General features: G+C 53.5%; 3 protein-coding genes across 7 annotated transcripts; 2 read left to right on the top strand and 1 right to left on the bottom strand.

Moving 5' to 3' along the window:
• The first annotated feature begins 3,540 nt into the window (after positions 1 to 3,540).
• Positions 3,541 to 9,334, top strand: TMEM115 (transmembrane protein 115). The gene is made up of 2 exons (XM_038770691.1): positions 3,541 to 4,624; positions 8,228 to 9,334. The coding sequence occupies exons 1-2, from the start codon at positions 3,771 to 3,773 to the stop codon at positions 8,430 to 8,432; spliced, it is 1,059 nt and encodes a 352-aa protein (XP_038626619.1). The 5' UTR covers positions 3,541 to 3,770; the 3' UTR covers positions 8,433 to 9,334.
• Positions 9,335 to 10,319: 985 nt separating this feature from the next.
• LOC119949151 (cytochrome b561 domain-containing protein 2) lies at positions 10,320 to 13,521 on the bottom strand. 4 transcript variants are annotated; one of them, XR_005457174.1, is made up of 4 exons: positions 12,873 to 13,185; positions 12,031 to 12,068; positions 10,881 to 11,751; positions 10,320 to 10,778 (listed from the first exon to the last, which is right to left on the bottom strand). XR_005457174.1 is itself a non-coding variant. In XM_038770692.1 (4 exons), exons 2-4 carry the CDS (start codon positions 12,997 to 12,999, stop codon positions 11,248 to 11,250), a joined length of 669 nt encoding a protein of 222 aa, XP_038626620.1. In that variant the 5' UTR covers positions 13,000 to 13,070; positions 13,397 to 13,521; the 3' UTR covers positions 10,320 to 11,247. The 4 variants fall into 4 exon arrangements, 2 of the variants coding, with proteins under 2 accessions (XP_038626620.1, XP_038626621.1); XR_005457175.1 differs by having other exon boundaries at positions 11,169 to 11,751; XM_038770692.1 differs by adding an exon at positions 13,397 to 13,521 and having other exon boundaries at positions 10,320 to 11,751; positions 12,873 to 13,070.
• On the top strand, positions 13,232 to 22,540 carry NPRL2 (NPR2 like, GATOR1 complex subunit). Of its 2 annotated transcripts, none has more exons than XM_038770690.1 (12): positions 13,232 to 13,548; positions 14,702 to 14,818; positions 15,351 to 15,442; positions 16,299 to 16,467; positions 17,230 to 17,338; positions 17,547 to 17,683; positions 17,911 to 18,008; positions 18,374 to 18,410; positions 18,746 to 18,839; positions 19,075 to 19,192; positions 19,784 to 19,926; positions 20,134 to 22,540. In XM_038770690.1, the coding sequence occupies exons 2-12, from the start codon at positions 14,741 to 14,743 to the stop codon at positions 20,199 to 20,201; spliced, it is 1,143 nt and encodes a 380-aa protein (XP_038626618.1). In that variant the 5' UTR covers positions 13,232 to 13,548; positions 14,702 to 14,740; the 3' UTR covers positions 20,202 to 22,540. The 2 variants fall into 2 exon arrangements, with proteins under 2 accessions (XP_038626618.1, XP_038626617.1); XM_038770689.1 differs by having other exon boundaries at positions 13,232 to 13,609.
• Positions 22,541 to 23,950: the final 1,410 nt, after the last annotated feature.

Here is a 23,950-nt window from a genome sequence, read left to right as displayed (position 1 = left end):
GGAACAGAATTGTAATAATAATAATGATGGTATTTGTTAAGTGCTTACTATGTGCAAAGCACTGTTCTAAGCACTGGGGGGATACAAGTTGATCAGGTTGTCCCACGTGAGGCTCACAGTCTTGATCCCCATTTTACAGATGAGGGAACTGAGGCACAGAGAAGTTAAGTGACTTGCCCAAAGTCACACAGCTAAATTCACTTCCCCCATCCAAGCAAGACCCAAAAGAGCAGGAAAGGGAAGAAGTTGTGGGCAGGGACTGTGACTATTATATTGTTATAGTTTATAGTGCATTCTTCCGAGCGCTTAGTACAGTGGCCTCCACACAGTACTCATTCAATAAACACGGCTGACTGATTCACAGACACACCCTAACCCTTTTACTTTCCCGGAGCAGGAGCATCAGGAGCTGGGGAGGGGGAGGGAGGCTATCTTTACCTCCCACCTCCCCAGTCAAATCATCAGTTAAATACGTTTTTAACGGGGCAAGTCTGAGATCATCTAGTGTTAGGGCACCAAGGAGCCCTTTTCTTGCCGGCTTCAGTTTCCACGAATTAATCCAGGGAACGGGTTATCTGCTACGTTGCCTTGAATATCATCTCCCCTTTCTAGACTGTGAGCCCACTGTTGGGCAGGGACCGTCTCTATATGTTGCCAACTTGTACTTCCCCAGCGCTTAGTACAGTGCTCTGCACACAGTAAGCACTCAATAAATACGATTGATTGATTGATTATTTACCGCTTACCGTGTGCACAGCACTGTACTAAGTGCTTGGGAGAGTACAATTCAACAATAAACAGGCACATTCCCCGCCCACAACGAGCTTACAGTCTAGAGGGGGAGACAGACATTAATATAAGTCTAGAAGACTCTCCTACTACAAGCCAGCCCGCATTCTTTGCTCCTCTAATTTATTCATTCATTCATTCAATCGTATTTATTGAGCGCTTACTGTGTGCTGAGCACTGTACTAAGCGCTTGGGAAGTACAAGTCGGCAACATATAGAGACGGTCCCTACCCAACAACGGGCTCACCGTCTAGAAGGGGGAGACAGACAACAAAACAAAACATGTAGACAGGTGTCAAAATCGTCAGAACAAATAGAATGAAAGCTATATGCACATCATTAACGAAATAAAAAGAATAGTAAATATGTACTAAACGTTTTCCAATGGCTGTTAATGGCTGTTAACACTGTCCAAATATTTCCTAACATAGTGTTGTGATGACCCAGCCAAGAGGAAAAAGTCTCAATTGTATTTTCAACAGTCTTATAAATATCTAATGCAGAAATCAATCAATCAATTGTATTTATTGAGCGCTTACTGTGTGCAGAGCACTGTGCTAAGCGCTTGGGAAGTACAAGTTGGCAACATATAGAGACAGTCCCTACTCAACAGTGGGCTCACAGTCTAGAAGGGGGAGATGATATTCAAGGCAACGTAGCAGATATTTGATATCACCAGCATCTGAATCTTCCTTGTCCCATAGCAGGGCATTGGAGAATTTCTAATGCCACCCTACTGGCATTTAAGTGCTTACTATGTGTGAAGCACTGTTCTAAGCGCTGGGGGGGATACAATGTAATCAGGTTGTCCCACATGGGGCTCACAGTCTTCATCCCCATTTTACAGATGAGGTAATTGAGGCCCAGAGAAGTTAAGTGACTTGCCCAAGGTCACACAGCAGACATGTGGCAGAGCAGGGATTAAAACCCATGACCTCTGACTCCCAAGCCCGGGCTCTTTCCACTGAGCCAGGCTGGGTAGCAGGAAGGGGAAGCGCTCCACCGCTGCCGGGGGAGGGGCGGGAGGGGCAGAGGAGAAAGAGAGATGGAGGGCAGGGGACTGCAACCCATGGAGCAGGAAGGAGGATGGAGCACCCGGGAGAAGGAGGCCGGGGCTTGTACAGCGCTTAGTGCAGGGCCTGGAACACAGTCGGTGCTTAAGAAACACCACAGTTCTTCTTCTTCTCCTTATTTTGATGCTGAAAGGGAAGGGGATGGTGGACGGTTGCTATCTGGGGTTCAAGGCCCCGAGTGCCCTTTCAGCCTTAATTTCTATCATCCCTTCTGGACCGTAAGCTCTTTACGGGCACGGAATGTGTCCTTTTATTTTTATAGTGTACTAGTACAGTGCTCCGCAGACGGCGAGCATTCAATAAATATGACTGGATGAATGAGTGGATCCATAATTTGTTTATTTATATTGATGTGTCTCCCCCTCTAGACTTTAAGCTCATTGTGGGCAGGGAATGTGCCTGCTGCAAGCGCTTAGAAGCAGCATGGCTTAGTGGCAAGAGCACCAGCTTGGGAGTCAGGGGTCATGGGTTCTAATCCCGGTTCCGTCAGTTGTGTGACTTTGGGCAAGTCACTTAACTTCTCTGTGCCTTAGTTACCACACCCGTAAAATGGGTGAGCCCCACGTGGGACAACCTGATGGCCTTGTATCTACCCCAGTGCTTAGAACAGTGCTTTGCACATAGTAAGCGCTTAACAAATGCTGTCATTATTATTATTATTAGAACAGTGGTCTGCACACTGCAAGCGCTCAATAAATGATTGATCAGCAGCTGCTCCCCCACCCCCCCATTACGACTGTCAGCACCTTTAGAGCAGGCACTGTCTTTTATTCATGCATTCAATCGTATTTGTTGAGCGCTTACTTTGTGCAGAACTCTATAATAACAATACTGATGGCGTTTATCACTAAGCGCTTGGTAAAGTACAATACAGCAATGAAGAGAGACCATCCCTGTCCACAACGAGCCCTTTTGCTCTGGGTCATTCATCATCATCATCAGTCGTACTTATTGAGCGCTTACTGTGTGCAGAGCACTGTACTAAGCGCTTGGGAAGTACAAGCTGGCAACATATAGAGACAGTCCCTACATCCGTTCATATTTATTGAGCTCTTACTGTGCGCTTGGGAAAGGACAATACAGCAATAGAGGCAATCCCTGCTCACAGTCTAGTGGGGGGACGGGCCGGGGACAGGCATCAACAGAATCAATCAATCAATCAATCGTATTTATTGAGCTCTTACTATGTGCAGAGCACTGTACTAAGCGCTTGGGAAGTACAAATTGGCAACATATAGAGACAGTCCCTACCCAACAGTGGGCTCACAGTCTAAAAAGTAAACAGGCCCCGATCATCTAGCAGCCACATCATCAGCTAGTCCAGGGCATGCAACGGAAGGGCTGGGTAATGGGCACGATTGGGTCAGGCTCTGGCTTTGTCCTCCGTGTCGGGGTCGAAAGGGAAGGCGGCTGGCAGAAGGGGCCTGTGTGGCTTTAGGGGCCGAGAGCAAGAAAAGAGCGACCACGCGGGCCGCCGTAAAGAACTCCAAGTCCCGGCTTGCCGCCCGTTTCCGGTCCGCGGGCGGGAGGCCGCGGAGGGGGCCGCATTGCCTCCCGGGACTTGTAGTCCTCTCCCGCGGCCCCCCGCCCTCCCTTGTTTGTCCCGGCGGGCGGTGGCTCCGAGGACTCCGTCTCCCGTCGTGCCAAGGGGCCAGAGGCGGGCGAAGGAGCGCGTCGCCGTCGGGGCGCAGGCGCAGCCGGCCTGTTTGTCGGAGGCCCGGAGGAGCGGCCGCCGAGGAGAGCGGAGGGAAGCGGCCCGAAGGCCCGGACGGGGACGGTCGGCGCGCGGGCCGATCGGGATTGAGGGCATAAGCGCCCGGCCGGGCTCGGCGTAAATGGGGGAAGCCGCCCCCTGAGGCCCGGCCCAGGGCGGGACCTCCCCCTTTCCGGCCCCTTTGCGACGGGAAGATGCACCGCTCCCTCCCCATAGCCCGGCAGCACCTGGGGGTCGCCCTGGCCAGCGCCAGCGTGGTGGTGAAGGCCCTGTGTTCCGCCGTGGTGCTGCTCTACCTGCTGTCCTTTGCCGTGGACACGGCCCTGGGCCTGGCCGTCACCCCCGGCTACCTCTTCCCGCCCAACTTCTGGATCTGGACCCTGGCTACCCACGGACTGGTGGAGCAGCACGTCTGGGACGTGGGCGTCAGCCTGGCCACGGTGGTAGTCGCCGGGCGGCTCCTGGAGCCGCTCTGGGGAGCGCTGGAGTTACTCATCTTTTTCGTAGTAGTGAATGTGGCCGTGGGGGTCCTGGGGGCCTTTGCCTACCTGCTCACCTACATGGCGTCCTTCAACCTGGCCTACCTGTTCACGGTCCGCATCTCCGGCATGCTGGGCTTCCTGGGTGGCGTCCTGGTGGCCCTTAAGCAGACCATGGGGGACAGTATCGTCCTGAAGGTGCCGCAGGTACGGATGAAGGTGGTCCCGATGCTGCTGCTGCTGTCCCTCGTGCTCCTGCGGTTAACCACCCTGGTGCAGAGCAACGTGTTGGCCTCTTACGGCTTCGGGGTCCTCGCCAGCTGGATCTATCTCCGCTTTTACCAGCGACACAGCCGAGGACGCGGGGATATGTCGGACCACTTTGCCTTTGCCACCTTCTTCCCCGAGATCCTTCAGCCCGTCGTGGGGCTGCTGGCGAACCTGGTGCACGGCCTCCTGGTGAAGGCGAAAGTCTGTCGGAAAACAGTGAAGCGGTATGACGTGGGGGCCCCGTCGTCCATTACCATTAGTCTGCCCGGGACAGATCCCCAGGATGCCGAGCGGAGAAGGTACTGTATGGTCTCGAGAAACCTAAACGGGCTAGGCCAGCAGGCGCCTCCAGGCTAGTTGTTGAGAGAGCTTCTCGGGGACTTAATTGGGCTTCTCCGGGGGCTCCCTTGGCACAGGGTTTCGCTCGGGGGGAGGAAGTGATGATTGAAGCCAGAGGGATAAGCGACTTGCTCGAGGGCACGCTCACTAGGCCGCCAAAATCCTTAACCCGACCTTAACGAGACCGTCTTCTTCAAAACGGCTGTTGGCCCGGCTCCGCCTTGGAATGGGCCCTCTTTCACCCGTGTGGCTTGAGACCAGTTGGGATTGTCGCCAGAACGCTGTCATTCTTGGCAGGTGACGGCACCCGAACGGTCTGCGTTGCTCCCCGGGATTTGAGCCGTTCGAGTGGATCGGCTGTTCTTGTCTCAGAAAGGGAGCCTGGGGTTTCGTTTCCCGTGCCTTGGGCCGCTGTCTCTTGAAGATGGCAGTCCCTGAGGCATTGGCTTAATTATTCACTCGGTAGCGCCTTGTCAGAACCGAGCTCCCCTCCTCCACCTCGGAGGGTCAGTTTATTCAGGTAAACAACTTAAAACTGGACAGAGGGACAGCATTCCTGCCCAGACCCCGGTCAGTCATGGGGATGCGGAAGTCCAGCCTGGCCACGGTGGTGCTAGGGGCGGGGTGGCTACCGGAACCTCTCTGGGCTCCGCTTGGAGCTATGCATCTTTTGCCTCATGGTGAATGGATCTGGGTGGTTAGCCTCCTCACCCACGTGGCATCCTCCAAACTGGCCTTCCCGTTGTACCCCTAGAGCCCATGGTACGCTCGGCTTCTCGGGCGGTTTTAAAACCCATGCGTGACCCGTTTTGCTTCTGTTTCCCCATCTCGGTGGATGGGCCGAATGAGACTGGACAGCCTCAATTCCTGCTCTCTGTAGTTACCTGAGACTCTTGGCTTGAAGTTTTTAGTTTTTCTTTCTTGAAATAACTTTCTGGCAGAGAACTCTGGCGAATGTTATGTTTCAAACAACGGCATAACTTTAGCCCCCACTGCAGCCATGAGAGTATGGGGTTTCTGCATCTGTGAATGGCTCACGGGTCCTTGGAGCCTTCAGCTGGAGCTCATTCCTGCCATGTGGCTGGTTTCCCTAGAGGAGCTGGCTGTGGCCTTGTGGGGACAGGCCCACCAGTTACTTATTAAAATTAATCAGAGGAAGGCAAGAACCTGATCAGGTACCCTTCCTACTGGGAAAATTCCTCTGTCCCGGAGAGGGTCAGCAACAGCAGGGAAATAGGATGTGGGTACTCATCTGATTTCATAAATTTACTGACCAAGGGGCATCCTTCTTCACCCTGGCAGCTGGTTCCTGGGTACAGGGAAGTAGTTCCTGGATCTAGAGGCAAGACTATCGGCTGGTGACGTTGTTCTTTAGGAAGTGGAGTTTCCTGTCCAACTGTACAGTGCGCCCCACCTCGGGGATTGCAGCAAGCAAGGCTGAGAACAGCCGGCCCTGGGACAGTGGGAGCCTTAGAGAAAGAAAAATTTTATTTCAGCAGTGGAGTCTTCACCCCGGTGGACGGGGAAGGGAGCACTGGGAGAGGAACAGGTTTCGCAGTGCAAAAGGAGGTGTGCCTGTAGTGTGGGGAATTTCCAAGGGAAAGCCCTTAAGGGGTCCTTGCCAAAAAAAGCCTTAAGAGGGTTTTAAGAAATTGGGACCAGGCCTAGTCTAGGCCCAGCCCACCCTATTGCTGACCCATTACTGGTCAGGGCTGGCCCATTACAGTGCCAGGTTAGACTCGCTGAGAGTGAGCCCCGGCCACTTCTCATTTGGCTGGAGGACTGCAAACCCTGCTTGAAACAGGGGGCCAGAGGTCTGCCCTAGCCTGACTGGTTGGCTTCGTGTCCCTCTTGCCTGGCCTTGGGGGTTCAGGATTGTCAGGCCAAGTCCGTACAAGGGCTCTATTTGTCAAAAGTGATGGCTCCACACCCATTAGCACCGACTTCCCAGGCCCCTCTCCTGCTTGACAGACCAGGGTTACGGTCTCTTGACTAGGATGGAACTCCCTCTCTCTTGCCACTCAGGACTGCAGGCAGGTGGGAAGGGAGCTTAGCTTAGGGGTCTTGGTTTAGAAGTGTTTCGGCTATCGGGAAGAATTGCCCAGCGTCACATACACACACTCACAAAAAGGAATGACCTAATAGCTGCCTCTCACCAGGCTGATTTGAATGCCCAGCATTCGGCCATTGAGTTTTGTTCCTGCCTTTACCCACTGTATTAATCAGTCGGTCATATTTATTGAGCGCTTACTGTGCGCAGAGCACTGTACTGTGGGCCTGGGAGAGTACAGAATGACAGACACTTCCCTGCCCACAGTGAGCATACAGTCTTTTAGACTGTGAGCCCACTGTTGGGTAGGGACTGTCTCTGTACGTTGCCAACTTGTACTTCCCAAGCGCTTAGTACAGTGCTCTGCACACAGTAAGCGCTCAATAAATACGATTGATTGATTGACTGTAGGACAAGGAACTTGGCCTTGTCAGCCAGTGGTGGATGAATCCTAGGTGGAGGTGGGGAGTCTTCCCCAGGGAGAGAGATGATGTGAAACCAGCTGTCAAGGCAGTTGAGGCCTAGGGCTCAGTAATGTCACAGGACTGTGGGCAGAGCATTATTAGGCCGTCGGGCCCTGGCTCCACAAGTCACCCTCTATCCCTTGCCCGCTCCCCTGTCAGAAGCTCTGAGAGCAAAGAATCCAGGGACACGGACTGCCATCACCTGGCTTTGAATAATAATGATAATTGTGGTATTTGTTAAGCACTTACTATGTGCCAAGCACTGTTCTAAGCGCTGTGGTAGATACAAGGTAATGAGGTTGGACACAATCCCTGTCCCACGAAGGGCTCACAGTCTTAATCCCATTTTACAGATGCAGTAACTGAGGCCCAGAGAAGTGAAGCGACTCGGACAAGGTCACACAGCAGACACGTGGCAGAGCCGGGATTAGAACCCACGTCCTCTGACTCCCAGGCCCGCGCTCTTTCCTCTAGGCCACGCTGCTTCTCCACGGCCAGGCCGTGCGTCCTTCCTCAGGAATAGAGGAGCGGAAGATGGTGACGCAGGCAGGGGCAGGTTAAAAGTGCTGAAGATGAGGATCAGGACAAGAAGCATTAATGATACAGAGGAAGGTTGCTCTCTCTGGTGCTTTCGACCGTCTTAGGAGAGGGCGAGAGGCTTAAATCAAAATCGAGACGTTGCCTAACACGTAGCCAGTAATTTGAACATCTCCCGGGAGATGGGCCATGAGCGAGAACTGTCAGGATTTAATACCGGACTGGAAGTAAAGGCAGGGGTCAGGTCACTCCAGGGGGAATACTCCTGCTTGAACTGCAAACAAGAAGTGAGGGAGAAAGGAGAATTGGGGCTCAGGATGGGCCAGGGGATTTCAGGTTGGAAGGAGTGTTGAGGGATCCAGGCTAGCCAGAAGGGAAGGAGTCCAGGGTGGACCCCTCCCTCTTCTCCCTCCTCAGGGATGCCCTCAGCAAGCTGGCACCTGTAGTCCTTACCCTGTAGCCTACCACTGACCTTTGGAGTAACCTTTCCTCTATCTACCCCCCTTCCCTAGGCAACTGGCCCTGAAAGCTCTAAATGAGCGGCTGAAGCGAGTGGAGGACCAGACGGCCTGGCCCAACATGGAGGACGAGGACGATGAGGCCAGTACCAAGGTGGAGAGCCTCCTGCTTGCTGAGAAAAGCCTTGGGCCCTCTGAGAAAGAGGCCGCACCCGAGTCCAGTCTGATCACCTTTGAGGAAGCCCCCCCACAGCTGTAATGCCACACCTCACCAACACCTTCCTTCCCCCTAGCCTGGACAGCTGTCTCAGTGGGCTCCTTGAGATCACCTCCCTTCAGAGCGGGGACCCTTTTCCTCCTATCTTGGCTGCACTAGGGAACTGACTGCTGTGGGGGGGAGGGGAGGAGAGGTGGGAATGGGGGAGGGAGGATCACAGCTACCTTGGCCCCGTGAGAAGGGAATCCTTTCCGGCCCGATAGTGCTAAGGCCACACTACTCCGCTCGGCTGTTGCTTTTGTCGTGGGCTCCCTGTCAAACGCACCAGGCTAAGAACAGACTTGCCCGCAGAAGAGTATTCCAACCAGGGACAGCCCTGGAAGAGGGGGGAGGCCACAGCCCACATCCGCCTCGGCACTCCGAGGCCATGCTCAGGGTTAAGGCGGCACCCCTGAGTCGATCCATTGGTCTTCATGGCAGTCAGGTGCATCTGGAGATGCTGGCCCCTCCGCTTCCTCCTTCTCCTTCTCCTCTGGATCCTTCAGTCGTTTAACTGATCCCAGGTGCTGGAAAAGCCCCTGCCCCCCACAGCGGCTACCAGGCAGAAATTTGCCAAAAGAAAAACCTGGAGCCCGGGGCCAGGATTGATGTTGGGAGGAAAGGGACCCAGCCACTGCTGGGCTGCCCACTGGGGCACAAGTTAGTATTCAAGTTTGGATTTTTTGTTTGTCCTTTTGCTGTGTTCGGGTTGGTTGCTTCTGAACTGGCAGAGCTGGAAGGCTGCGAAAGCGTGGTACATTTGAGGATGCCCGCAGGGAGCCTCCTTACAGGGGCTTGACACCTTCCAGCAAGGGTCTGATTCTTTTAAGAAAAAAAAGGACCACAGGAGCAGCTAAGACAGGCCTGGACTCTGTTCTCAATAAAGCAATTCTTTGAGGAATGCCTCCCAGTGGCTTTGTCATCACTTACTACCCCTTTGTCCACACTGCAGGTACTGTTATTGCTCTTCTGTCCTGGAGCTTAATACCATGATCCTGAGCCTGGCTGATTGCCTATGCTCAGGGGTGTGTATGGGCAGAGGCCTACCCTTTAAATCCCTCCTCCCCGTTACTCAAGCTCACCTGTCTCATGGATCAGGGGAGGGGAGGGCCTAAGCCTCTGTCTTCTGAGCTTCTTTAAACAAGGGAGGCTTCGGCGGCAACATTCTTGCCAGGAGACTCCTCTTCCTGAACCCCCAAATCCTGTCTCCCCTACTGCCTGGTGCTAGAAATAGCATGGGAAGAGAAAAGCAAACCCCTTCTCCACTTCTTCAAAATCGAGCTTGGCTCCACTACCTCTTTCTTGGGTGTAGTTCTCTTGTGTGATGATTAGATGAAAGGCTTTCTGCTGCTTTCCTGGTCAGGTTTCCTCCTCTATCTTACTGGTTTAGCCCTGGCCTGTGGCATCTGAGTGACAAGCTGGACCGGCAGGGAGCTCGGGGCTGCTGGAAGTTCGTGCCAACAGCCCAGGGCCTGACCGCATCTGATGGGTAGGAAGTGCTTCTAGTCCAGCCCAGGTTCTCTTCTAGTCCAATGCCATCCCAGTGTTTTTGCCACTGCCTGGCAGAGGAAAAACTGGAGCAGGGGGTGGGGTTCACACCCAAGGGAGTTTGGCTTTGGACTGGCTCCCACTTCTCTCAAACTTATGAATTGGCATTTTCCCCCTCACTGATACTTCTCCTCTTCACCTCTGTCTATCTCGTCCCGGGGGAGATGGAATACAGGCTAACCCAGAGCCTCTGCAATCGGTACTAGCTCGTGGCTAGGCCGCCACACCCCCCGCTTTGACTACCCCAGATGAGATGTGGAACATCAGTAAGAGGATCACACAGGATAAAGACAAACTATCAGGACTTATAGGCGGTTGAGTACAATTTCATCTCTCATAGTGCCCGATTCATTCATTCATATTTATTGAGCGCTTACTGTGTGCAGAGCATGGCGTTCTCCATCCCTCCTGAGAGGTTGGAAGAAGCTCACCGGTTCCCCCGCCCCCAAGTATGCCCCCATCCTCTTGATGAACGCAGACTTGGGGTGAATGGGGAGGAGGCTCGGCTAGTAGCCCAGCGAAGACCCCCGGCCAGATGGCAGGCCTCCTGTTCTTAACAGGATCTGGCTGGTTGGCAGGCAACCCAGCCTACTGCCAATTCTAGCAGAACACGCCGTGGCAACCGGCCCCAGTCCTAGAGCCTGGTGGGAAAAGCTGAGGGCTTTCAGCCTTGGCCCAGGCTCCCTTTTCTCACCCCAGCAGCTTCAGCAAGAGGAAAGCCCATGCCAGGGGCTGTGGCCAGGTGGGTTGCTCCTTCACTGCTCCAACCTAGATTCTTCATTTTTGCAATTTCTGGAAACACTGATGAGTATAAAAGATAAGAAGCTGGAGTTCCTTGGCCAGCTGTCCTCACCCTGTTCACAAAAACACACATACACCCAGTTTTTCTTCTTCCTTCCCTACCTGGGAAAGGAAGAGGTGGTGGGAGGGAGGGAAAGAGAATAGGATCCTCTGTGTGTGGCTCGGAGATGGAGTCATGTATCCTTTGCAACAGAAAGGGAATCATGTGCCCTCCTTGGCTGCACATAGGGCTCCTCCCTCACCCCCACCCCTCACCCAAAGACCACAGTACCGAGTCCCTGAGCAGCCAGTTAACTGGGCTAATCGGGAACAGCAAGAGCTTCAGGTGGTCCCAGGAGCATTGTGATTCCCATCCCTCCCCCCGAGACTAGAATTCCACCTTCCCGACACCTTTCAGGATGAGACAGGCCCAGATGGAAGCCAGCTGGGGGACTCAAGGGATCCTCCTTCCAACTCCGAGGTCCCGGCCTCAGGGCTGGATCCTCTTGCGGTAAAGATAGGCATTGCTCACTTGGTTCATGATGACCAGGCTGGTGAGGATGGGGCAGAGGGCAGCGAGGTACCAGCCCTTGCCTGGAATTGTAGTGGTAAACCAGAGGGAGCACATGCCCAACAATAGGCTGGTGCTGCCCAGCAGGTAACCCACCAGGCCTGAGGTTGCATGATAGAGCTTCAGTTTAGCTAAGGGCCAGTGTGGCAGCAGCTTGGGATAGAGCAGAGCTAGCCCCCCTGTGCACTGCAGTCCAGCCCACAGCACGGTCAGGAGTCCCATCCGCCCATGCCAGGTGCTCAGGTGCGTCTTGCCATGCACCTCCTTGTTGTAGATGATGAGACCAAAGCCTAGCACGGCACAGAGCAGGGCCAGCAGCTGCAGCACCCAGTGGCAGCGGGCCCGGCCCTTGCGGGAGAGCGAACGCAGCAGGGAGCTCTCCGGGGAGAAAACCAGCAGAGCTTCCGTCATCAGGAAGGAGAACTGGTGAGACAGAGGAAGACAGCGTGAGAGACCAACCTTAACCGGTGAGGGGTTTCTCGATCTCTGGGACGCCTCGCCCGCAAGACTCCTACCTGCCCTTTCCCCTTGGGCCAAGGCTCCTGATTTCCCCCATCCCCTCTGGGGGTCACCAAACCATGGGGTGACAGCAGCAGCAGCGGTAGCCCAGGTTTTCTAGGTTATGCCCCTGAGAAAAGCTGGCATCCACCCACTCCTGGGCTGAAGGGTTTGGACGGTAGACAAGGAGATAGGTTTACTTACAGCGAGAGACATGAGGACAGGGTGCCAGGAGAACAGGCCTGAAACAAGAGGAAGGACAACCTGGGAAACCATCTCAGCCTGAAGAGGGAGTAAGCATGGGGATCCTCTTGCAGTGGTGATGAGGGGAAGGGGAGTTAGGAAATGTATTTGCTCCTCTTACCTGAGGTGGGGGTCATGTTCCAACTCTGGCCCCAAGACAGAAGCTGGGATTGAAATGGCCCAGCCACAGGCGCAGGGCTGCAGTCAAGCGGAATTGTCACCTAAGCCCCGGCAGCCTGGAACGGGGCTGAGCGAGGCTCTGAGGTCTGCCATCGTGAAAGACTTTGGATGTCCAGATATTCCCCACTCTTTCCAATCCTCTCCCAGGGGTCCCCCAGCCTCACCTCCGCCCGCCTCAGAACAGGAAAAAAATGTTGGTGGGCTGTACCTGAGCAGGGCCACCCCTATCACAAAGCCTTACCTGCCATTCACAACCGCTCCTTTGCCCTTTGTCCCTCCCTCCCACTGGCCCTCTCTTGGGTCACAGTTCAGTAGGGCGATGGTAATCACTGGGCACTGGGTAATCCCCCGCTCCCTGTTGACCTTCATGGCAACACAAAGGATGGCTGTAGGTTACCCTCTTCCCGCTGGGAGCTGGGGAAACCGAGGCACTGTCAACAAGCTCGTACTAATCAGTGGTGAGAGAAGATCTTGGCTGCCCCAAGACTGAAGGGTGCATCAATGGCAGAACTCTGGCCTTTACCTACCCCTCGTGGGCAGGTGCTTCGGCGACCAGCCTGGCGCAGACCGCTCTACAGCTAACCGGGGAGGGAGCGAATACCCCTTCCCCGTTCCCCACTTACTGGAGCCGGGCCGGGCCAGCACAGCCACGAAAATGGTGAAGCACACCGCCACGAGATGGGCTGAGGCTCCTGAGGCGGTCCGCAAGGCGCGGTAGATGCGCGATTCCGTCTCCATAGTCAGCGTCATGGCCGGGGGAGGCCGGCTCCTCTCCGCCCGAGTGGAGGTCCTGCACGGAGGAGGCGGCCCCCTCGCCGGGGCTGACAGAAGAGGGAGAGATCGGGGGCCGACAGCTGAGCACGGAAGATTTAAATATACCCTGGGAAAAACGGGCTACTGAGCTAAAGAGCCCCCCGGGCCTAAGGTGCCACTCCTTGCTGGCTTCCTGGGTTCGGGGGAGGCAGGCGCACTCTACAGGGCGCTGCGCGGGCCCGGGCCCGAAGGACTACAAAGCCCAGCATGCACTGCGCCCCCGGCCGGCCCAGAGAGACTGCGGGGCATTGTGGGAGCTGTAGTTCCCCAGGATCCTTGCCTCGCCCTCCGTTTCCCACGCGCGCGGTCTTCTCGTCGGCTCTTCAAAACTCACCCAACAGCTCCGCTCGCGGGGGCCCTGCTTGGGGCAGGCGATTCGGGAGAGCGACGCCCTCGTCCCCGCGGGTCGCCGGGACGAGCTTTGGAGTTGGCGCGCGCGCCCGCGCTGGGCCGAGCGGGCCGGGGGACGATGGAGGAAGGGAGCTGGTAGGACTGCGCAGGTGTCGCCGGCTGGGGAGGCGGTCCTGCAGCTGCTCCCCTGGATCAGGTGTCTGAAGTGAGGGAACCCGAGGGAGGGGAAGGGGGGGGCCCTCAGAGAGGTCGCGCCTCCCCAGAAGTTGTAGGAGTACCGGGGGGGTGGGGGGTAAAGGGGGCCAAGGTCGGAGGAGGTCTTTTGGGGTGCGATTTTTCGCCCAAGAAAGGGGCCTCGGGGCCCGACCAGGTGGGCAAGATCCCGGGGGCCTTTGATCTTCAGCTTTGGTGGGCATAGAGATCCGCTGGGGAAGGGGGATTTGAAAATGACTGGGAAAGATGGAGCTGAGAGAACGAATGGGTATTGGGGCTTGCTGGCTCTGGCCTGGAACCCTCTCCCCCCACCCCCACCCCCCCGCCTTATCCCTTTATCGCCTTCTTGAAGGCCCACCTCCTCCAAGAGGCCTTCCCTGACTAAACCCCCTTTCCTCTTCTCCCATTCCCTTCTGCGTCGCCCCGACTCGCTCCCTTTGTTCATCTCCCCCAGCCCCACAGCACATATGTACATATCTGTAATTTATTTCTATTAATGCCTGTCTCCCCAACTCTAGACTGTCAGTTCTTTATGGGCAGGGAATGTATCTGTTTATTGTATAGTGCTCGCCTGAGCACTTAGTATAGTGCTTTACGTACAGTAAACACTCCCGCACATCCGCCAAGCTAGCCCTCTTCCTCCCTTCAAAGCCCTACTGAGAGCCCACCTCCTCCAGGAGGCCTTCCCAGACTGAGCCCCCGCCCCATTCCTCTCCCCCGCCCTACATCCTTTCCTTCCCCACAGCACCTGTATGTATATTTGTACAGATTTATTACTCTATTTTGCTTGTACATATTTACTATTCTATTTATTTTATTTTGTTAATATGTTTTGTTGTCTGTCTCCCCCTTCTTGACTGTGAGGTAGGGACTGTATATGTTGCCAACTTGTACTTCCCGAGCGCTTAGTACAGTGCTCTGCACACAGTAAGCGCTCAATAAATACGATTGCATAAATGAATAAATATGATTGAATGAAAGAGTGGCCCTTTTAAGCAGCCATTGTTGGGCTAGTTTTCCTTCTTTTCCCCCCCCAGAGCCTTGGACTTTGTCCTGTTTTTCTCCTTCTCAACAGATCATCAGAGTCTCCGTGTAGTCATCTTCCTCAGTGAGCATGGGGAGCAGCAGCAGGATCGAATGCATCTTCTTCAGCGAGTTCCACCCCACTCTGGGCCCCAAAATCACATACCAGGTTGGAAATGGGAAGGGATGCCTGGGAGGGAATTATTACTATTGTTGTTATTGTTATTAACAGTAATCCCTTGAATTTGTAGGATATTTATTTTTTCAAAAGCACTTTCTCATCCCTTACCCTTATTTTAGTGCCCAGGGATGGAGGAACAAGGGATATAAAAGACCAGAGGGAAGGTCATGGACAGAGCTGGAGGTGGGAACTGAAGAAACGGGTCAATCAGAAATGAGGGATTGCAACCGAGCTCTCTGCATCTAACTTTTCATCAGTGATAATTGAACTGTACAGTATAGGTTTTTCCAAATGATGACTAAGGCTTTGTGAACACATTATCTTGCAATCTACAGATTTTACTATGCTATCACTATTACTGGATCCCCTTCTCCAACCTATAGATTTTTTTCCCTTATTCATCCACCTTCTCAGCCCTTCTGGGCCTTTGCCCCGAGAAAAGCCCAGAAAGTGAGATTTCCCCTTCAGGTTCCCTGAGTCTGACAAGAGCAGTAATTGAGCATTTTCTTGGTTGCCACAGGTCCCAGAAGACTTCATTTCTCGGGAGCTGTTTGACACGGTGCAGGTGTATATTATCACCAAACCTGAACTACAGAACAAGCTCATCACCGTGTGAGTCTAAGTGCTAATTAATTGACTGGTAGTGTGCATTGTCTGAAGCAGTGAAAGCCCAGCAGACCTCCCTCAAGATGCCCCAGTCCTGGGGAGAGAATCCTAGCCTTTGGCTGAACATCCTTGCTGACATCCCGGGAGCTGACTGCCCTGGGGTTTCCACCTCCCTGGTCCCCGCACCCTCAGAGGGACCCAGAGATGGATGTCGGGGCCGAGGATGATGAAGTTGGTACTGTCCAAGCTTCACTGGGTTGGGCATCACAAGTCCATGTTCAGGTTTTGAGGTCTGACCTGGGCTGTGAAAGAGGGAACAGTAATAATTGTGATATCCAAGCATTTATTACGTGCCAGGCACGGTACTAAGTGCTGGAGTGGATTCAAGCAAATCGGGTTTGACAGAGTCCCTGTCCCACCTGGGGCTTACAGACTTAATCCCCATTTTACAGATGCGGTAAGTGAGGCACAGTGAAGTGACTTGCCTAGGGTCACACAGCAGACAAGTGGCAGAGCCGGGATAGAAGGGAAGAAGTCAAGAAACGTTGCACCTCTGGCTCAGATCCCATTCCCTTCCTCAGTGAGGCACCACAGGAAGACTTTTTCCTCACAAGGTTGCCCTCCTCCCTCTTTGTCCCTTTCTGCCAAAGCTGCCCAGCTCTGTCTACTTAAAGCAGGTGGAGCCTTGGAGCTAGAGAGCCTGGCCGTGACATTGGCTAGGCTCACCTAACTACAACATATTGGTCAGTTTGCCTCCTACCTTGAGGACAGGGATTATATTATTTGCATGTTTCCTCTGAACACCCAGTACAGCGCTCAGCACTCAAGAGGTAGTGTTGGTTCTGATACCCCTCCCTTTCAGGACGGCCATGGAGAAGAAGCTGATTGGCTGCCCAGTGTGCATTGAGCACAAGAAGTACAGCCGCAATGCCTTGCTCTTTAACCTGGGATTTGTCTGTGATGCCCGTGCCAAGACCTGTGCTCTGGAGCCCATTGTCAAGAAGCTGGCTGGTTACCTCACCACTCTGGAGGTCGAGCAGGGCTCAGTGCCTTTCTCTGCAACCCCACCACCACCACAAGTCATAGTTTGGGGTTAGCTCCTCATGTATGAGAAGGAAGCGGGGCCTGGCCCATGGGGATCATCAGAGAGGGGCAGGGGAAAATCACTGGGCGCACATCTCCCCACTCCTGAAAATCCTCCGATGCTTGTTGGTCCATTTTCACTTCAAACAGAAATTCCTCATTATCATCTTTAAGACTGTCAGCATTATTCCTCATTACTAATCCTCACTCCACTCCCACTACAACCCAGCTCACAAGTTTCGCTTCTCTAACACCATCCTACTTAGGCTTTGATCTCTCCCTCCCTCCCTCCCTCCCCTTCATCCTCCTCTCCCCTCCCCCGGCCTGACCCTCCCTCCCCTTCATCTCTGACAGACCACCAGTTTTCCAATCATCCAAGCCCTACTAAAATCATACCTCCTTCAGGAAGCCTTCCCTGACTAAACTCTCTTATGCCCTTACGTCTCTACCCCCGAAGCACCCCTTCCTTGCAGCGCTTACATACATATCCTTATGCTCTCTTGCTTCCCCTGCCTATAATTACTTTTAGTGCCTCTCTCCCCCATTAGATTGTAAGTTCCTCAAAGACAGGGATCATGCCTACTTGTAGTATTGTACTCTCCCAAGCACGTAGATCAGTGCTCTGTGCACAGTAAGCCCTCAATAAATACCATCGATCAGTTGATTGCGCAGAGAGGGCAGCTCACCAGCCGTCTCCCTCTTCCCTCTAGCTGGAAAGCAGTTTCATCTCCACAGAAGAAAGCAAGCAGAAGCTGATCCCCATCATGACCATCTTACTGGAAGAGTTAAATGCCACTGGAAAGTGCACCTTGCCAATCGGTACTGGAACTCCCCCTGCTGAGGTTCCAGTTCTGCTGGGTGGCGGGGGGGGGAATTGGGGTCTGGGTACTGGTGCTTCTCATCTGGCCATCCAGAAGAGCAGGACAGGCTAGGTTCAGCTGTGAGTGCTTTGCTTTGCTTTGCTGCCAAGCCCAAGGAGAATGGGAAGAGTCTGATGTTTCTCCTTCCTCCCCTCTCTCCCCGACAGATGAGTCGAACACTATCCACCTGAAGGTGATTGAGCAGCGGCCTGACCCCCCAATCGCACAGGAATATGACGTGCCTGTCTTCACCAAGGACAAAGATGACTTCTTCAACTCCCAGTGGGACCTCACCACTCAACAGGTGTGCCCCTCTCCCCGCTTTTCCATCAAGGGGCCTGGTGAGGAAACTGGCTCCTCAGATCTCCTTTTTTGCTTCCCACCCAAACCAATGCCAAGCTGGGGACCTCCCCATCTGAGGCCACGTCCCAGTCTGAGCTCTTTGATCAGGGCTGCCCCTGGTGGCCCCCCAGCGAGCGATTTAGGGGGCACCATGGTCTACCCTGGACTGACCCACTCTGCCTTTCTCAGATCCTGCCATACATTGACGGCTTCCGGCATATCCAGAAAATCTCAGCTGAGGCTGACGTGGAGCTCAACCTGGTGCGGATTGCCATCCAGAACCTACTGTGAGTGGGGGAGATTGGATCGGGGGAGGAGGATGCAGCAGCAGCACTCGGGCTCTGCCGCTGCCCCGGGCTCTAAGCTCTTTCAGGCCACTTCCAGCTATGCCTCACCTCCTCCTTCCCACCACCTCTCTCCTGGGCCAGCCCTCCTTCCCTCTCTGCTGACTCCTTTCCTTACTCCCTGTGCGCTCACAGATGTTGTAGAGAGAATTTCCTTCTTGAAAAGCGAAATGTACCCAGAAGGCTTCTCTGGGACTTCTGAGAACCCGGGCAAGATCCTGAAGGGCTGGAGGAGTTGAGGAGGGTTAGGGTGTCCACTGGGCTGTCGTCCAGAGTTGGCATGCTGAGTGGGGTGGTTTCTCCTGCAGGTACTATGGTGTGGTGACGTTGGTGTCCATATTGCAGGTGAGCAAAGCAAAAGCAAGGTCCCTCGTCCCAGTTGCCTTTGGGCCTCCCAACTTGGCCTCCTGTTGGTGATGGTAGATTGAAGTGACCCTGATGCCCTGGGGCTCAGGGAACCTGGAGATGGAAATTTCCAGAGTTGAATTGCCTCTGACAGTGTATTCTGGGTGTGGGTAACCACAGTCCATTTTGCTCCTTTCTCACCATCCCGAGGACAACAGTTCTCATGTGGTCCATTTCTTTGCAGGGTTGAAGTTGTCGGTTCGGTTCCCCATACAATGCGAACCTTAGCTCTGAACACCCTTTTTCCCCTCCTCCCCTGCTTCCCCCCTCCCCAGTACTCCAACGTGTACTGCCCCACCCCCAAGGTCCAGGACCTGGTGGACGACAAGATCCTGCAGGAGGAGTGTCTGGCGTACGTCACCAAGCAAGGTAAGGGAGCAGCGAGCTCTGGTGGCTCCCAACAATCTTTCCTTTGGCTCAGGAAGTGAGCTGGCGAGGGCAGCAAGAAGTTGAGAAGAAGTTGGGCGGGGACTACGCCTTCAAGGAAAACCCTCCTCTCCCTATGCACACAGCATCCAGAAAGTGGGGAACAGCCACTTTCCTCCCCAGGGTTCCTTGCTTGGCTACCCTGGAAGCTACCTGGTCCCATTGTGACTTCCCACAGGACACAAGCGTGCCAGTCTGCGAGATGTCTTCCAGCTGTACTGTGGGCTCAGCCCTGGTACCACTGTGCGTGACCTCATCTCCCGCTACACCCAACAGCTGCAGCACGTGGATGAGAGGTTAGAGGGTACTCTGGTCGTCGTCGTCCCCTCCCTAAACACACACATGCGTGCGCATACACACACCCCTTCCCCCGCCTTGCCCCAATCCCGGTTCTTTCCGAGGGTAGGGAAGCTGTGGGGCAAGGATTTTGACATGGCCTAGGAATGGAGACGGCAGATTTGGGGACCAGTGAGGTTGGTGGTGGGGAGGTATAGCTAGAGACAAAGGTAAAACATTGGTGGTAGTGAAACACTCCCCCAGCTACCTGTCTTTAGTTGCTGCTATTGGCCCCATCATCCCCCAGCCCAGGGGAAGGTTAAAATAGATCTGTTCCCTCTCCTAAGGAGATCTTACCCTCACCACTGCTGGTCAAGTCTCACTGGGGAGGATGGCCAGAACCAAATGGATCAGTGGTATTTATTGAGTGCTTACTACGTGCAGAGCACTGTATTGAGTGCATGGGAGAATACTATATGACAGAATTAGCGGATCCGTTCCCTGCCTGGAACGAGCTTCCAGCCGAGGGGAGATATGCCACAGGGAGCTGCTCTGCTGTGGTGGAAAAATCCCTACCTTTGCCGCTTTCCCTCCACTCACACCCCACCCAGGAAACTAATCCAGTTCGGACTGATGAAGAATCTGATGCGGAGGCTGCAGAAGTACCCGGTGAAGATCATGCAAGAGGAGAGGAGCCACCCAGCCCGTCTCTACACGGGTTGCCACAGCTACGATGAGATCTGCTGCAAAACAGGTGTGATTGGAGGCGGGGTGCGTTGTGGGAGCCGTACTGCCAAGCATGAGCACGGGTGGGGGTGAGGGGCGTCAGCCTCAGAAAGCGTAGGCATGAAGAACTGGGCGTCTCTGGGGATGGGGAAAGATGCGTGCTCATGGCACCATCAGGGATTGGCCGCCCCCAGCTGACTACTCAACTCACAGCCACTATGTGCCTCTTCCCCAGGAATGAGCTACCGAGAACTAGATGAGCGTCTGGAGAATGACCCCAACATCATTGTCTGCTGGAAGTGATGCTTCCAGACTGGAGCAGAGATATCCCGCCCTCCCCTGGACAGCTGCGCCAAGCTGAGGGGTGGACCTGGCCGAGTCCAGGGAATTAAGCAGGTGGCAGAGAGTGGTGGGACTTGGGGATGAAAGCCGAACCCCCACCCCCAATCCAGGCTTCTGACCTGGTCTTCCATTGGTGCCCTCAGTTGCGGTTGGAGGTGGATTTGTTGGTCGGCTTTCACTTGAAGTAACCTGGGCGAGGGGGGTGGAGGGAAGCAGGTAGGGAGATGTGGCATCTCTAAAGCCAACTCCCACTGCCAACGTGCGATCGGAGGTGTGTCAAGGTGATGGTAGGCTGCAGGAATCCTGTCCTGACCTCCTGTCTTTGTTAAAGTTGGAGGCCCCAGACTCCCTCTCTTGAGCCCCTTTCCTTAATGCTCCTTCTTCTTTGTGTCGCAGTAGCCCACTGTCACAGGCAAGAAGTCAAACCTGTTCAGACCAGGAAGCTCTGTAGGTGAGAGGGATTCTGCAGTGCTGGCAGATGAGTCTGGTTTCCTTTCCAGTGAAGGGCCTTAGAGATCCAGTTGGAAACTGGTCATAGTTAAAGCCATCAAAAGTATTTTAGCCCTACCATTTTTTTCCTCTTCCATCCATCTCAGTGTCTATGGACACTGACTTTCTCCCCTAGCAAATACTTTTCCCAGAGATTCTACAGGGAAACTTCCTACCCGACAAGCATGAAGCTGTGCAGTAATGTTAATTGGGTTGAAATGTAAGCCCTGCCCATTAGAGTTCCAGTCAGCAGTCATAGCTGTAGAGTGGCATTACTGTGACTACTGTCAAACCGGCCTTTGTCAGAGCTGTAGGGTTGCGGGCTTCCAGTTTCTCTTTATATCATTATGCGCCCAAGAGTTTAACCAGAGCGTGAAATGACTTTTAAAGGCATAAATGTTGTTCTTTGGTTGAAGCTTAAGTTCAAAATCCAAAGCTCTCTTGGCAGTTGGGGCTGAGTGATTCAAGCTGTTTATCATGAGATGACAGTGCTGAGATTTATTACCATTTTACTACTCAAGCATCTTTAAAGAGGAGCGATATATCCTTGGCACTTTGTCATGGGTTTGACTGTAGTTGTTAAAGAGAAGAAATGCCTTAAAACAGGGGGCAAATTTTCCTTTATTGCACTCTTCTATCCTCTCAGGAAGTGGACGAGAATATTTTTGGTGTCTGGCCCTGTTTTCACTGTTCTGAAAGAGTCTGGTTTGAAAGTCTTTCAACCATGTCCTCTACCCACAAGGACGGGCTCGAAAGACTCCCTCTACCCCGCCCTGTAGGGACGCTTGAGGAATGTGGCACCCAACGTTTTGTCGGATAGTGTAGCCCCTCCAAAATGTGAGGCTCAGGGCGACCGCCTCAATTGACTAAACTCTAGGTTGCCTTGAGCCTTGCATTTTGGAGGGGCTTCACACTTCAACAAAGCATCGGATGCCATATTGCACACACGCGGGCGCAGGGAAGGGAGTGTTTCAAAGCCCTCCTTGGGGGCAGGGATCACGTTTACCAATTCTGTTGTATTGTCCTCTTCCAAGCATTGAGTACAGTGCTCTGCACACTGTAAGCACTCAGTTAAATGTGATTGACGTTGACTGATAGGGAAGGGATGCATAGGCACCTGGGAAGTGAAGTCTTTGGCTCTTCACAATAAATCACAGAATTGCAAGCTGACTTCTGATGGAAGGATGGAACCTGTAACCAAGGTGGAGACTTCTACATGGGTGTGACTTTTTGTTTCCTGTTGTTCAGTAAATGCTAGCACCAGCAGGAATGAGAATCTATAGAAAAAGGTAGAGTTTCGGGGAAGAGATAAAATGGGAAAAAAGAAGGGAGGGAAAAACTGAAAGTTGCTCTGGAACAATTCAGGGTTAGTTATGAGCTTCATTAGAATTATATATAAGGTGCATCCAGTTTTGCCATAATGTGTGTTTTCAGTCTGAGGTTTGGGTAGAGCACTGCTAGGGGAATCTCTCTCTGACCACAGGAGCCTGTTGAGATGAAGTATGCTGCAAGGGTCACAGGAAATGACTCATGCACATGCATGTAGTTTTCAGGTGGGTGAGTGCTACAGTATGACCTTTTTCCGGAATGGGAGATTTGGTGAGCCGTCTCATCGAGTGTTATTTAGCTATGTATATATACATACTGTGTGTGCGGCACAGGGTGTGGTTACAGAAACATATAATGTAACCTTTAAATTCTGTAACATTTTGTTAGTATTTTTTTGGTTGTGTTGGGTTCTGGCTCAAGTTCATGGGAAGGACAGAGAAAAGTATTTTGAGCTAAGTTGTCCGGGGTAGGGGAGTGGGATGCCGAACAGGAAGGGGGTGGGCCAGAGATGAAGTGAAAACAGGGAGGTGGGGGGAAAGGGGACTAAAGGGCAAGAAAAGCTTGTGGGGAAGTAACCAAAGTAGCAACCGAGGGTTCAATGAACCCACACCTTGCTGTTGCTTTTATGAGTACTGCAGCCTCCAGCTGGAGCCTGAGGCTGTTTCTGCTTGTTGTTCCTCCACCTGGGAGGCCCCATTCTTCTAGGGGCGCAAGCCAAAAGCCCCTCCACTGGAGCTCTCGGGCACCTGGGGCCCTAGTGGATTCCTTTAAATTCCTTTATTCTTAAACTGGCAACCGCTTTGACCATCAGAGCTTTCTAGGAGTTTTACCTTGAGCCCAGTTTTTCCTCCAAAAGGGCAAAGAGGTGGCCCTAAACTCCTCACAACCCTCCCACAGGTTCATTCCCCCGCCACCGCCCCCCCCCCCCCCCACCCCCCACGGGCCCCCCGGGCTTGGGCAGATGCCAGTTGCTGCACAAACCCAGATCAGACTTAGTGTCTCAAGGCAAGGAGACATTTCAGGGAAAACGGGCCAGGGAGAGCACCTTAGGGCTGCTGCCCTGGCCTGAAGGTGTTTTCTAGTTTAAGCTACTGCTCAGGAGCTTGGCAGGGGCAGTTGAAAGGTGCCAGGGATGGAGCAGTACACCAGGGGTGTGGTTTAAGGGCCTTTCTTCTCTGGCTTTCTTTCTGTGAGCCTCTAATAGAGGCAAGTGTGGGCTCTGTGAGCCATGCTGACTGCCAGGGCCTCGTGATACCCGAACCCTGCTCTACATAGGAAGTGGGTATCTGTCCACCTGTCCTATTAATAGGTGTACCCAGAGGAAATGAGGGTCTGCCCATCGACAGGAGGGCTTCTGAGCACTGATGCTGTCTATGGATGTAGACTGGAGGTGGGCCTGGGGACAGGCTTCTGTAGCTTGCCCCATCTCATCCTAAAACTCATCCTAACCCCTGGAGGGAATAATGATGATGATGGCAGTAAGTGCTTACTATGTGCCAAGCGCTGGGGTAGATACAAGGTAATCAGGTTGTCCCATATGGGGCTCACAGTTCTTAATCCCCATTTTCCAGATGAGGTAACTGAGGCACTGAGAAGTGAAGTGGCTTGCCCAAGGTCACACAGCAAACAAGTGGCGGAGCCGGGATTAGAACCCACGTCCTCTGACTCCCAAGCCCGGGCTTTTGCCACTGAATAAGAAGCCCTCTGTGTCACTGATCCCATTCCTTCCTCTCCCCCACCCCATCCCTGTTAGATTGTAAACTTCATGAGGACAGGACACATGTACCTTTCCTCTGCTGTACTCTACCAAGTATTTTGTATGGTGCTTTGAGACAAGTAGGACCTCAGTAAATACCATTGATTGGACTTGGGTGTGTGATTTTTTTTTTTTT

Source organism: Tachyglossus aculeatus, chromosome X2 (genome assembly GCF_015852505.1).
Source record: "Tachyglossus aculeatus isolate mTacAcu1 chromosome X2, mTacAcu1.pri, whole genome shotgun sequence".
Classification (NCBI taxonomy): domain Eukaryota; kingdom Metazoa; phylum Chordata; class Mammalia; order Monotremata; family Tachyglossidae; genus Tachyglossus; species Tachyglossus aculeatus.
Note: the sequence above shows the minus strand (reverse complement) of the source record. Positions and strands in the feature narration are given on the sequence as shown.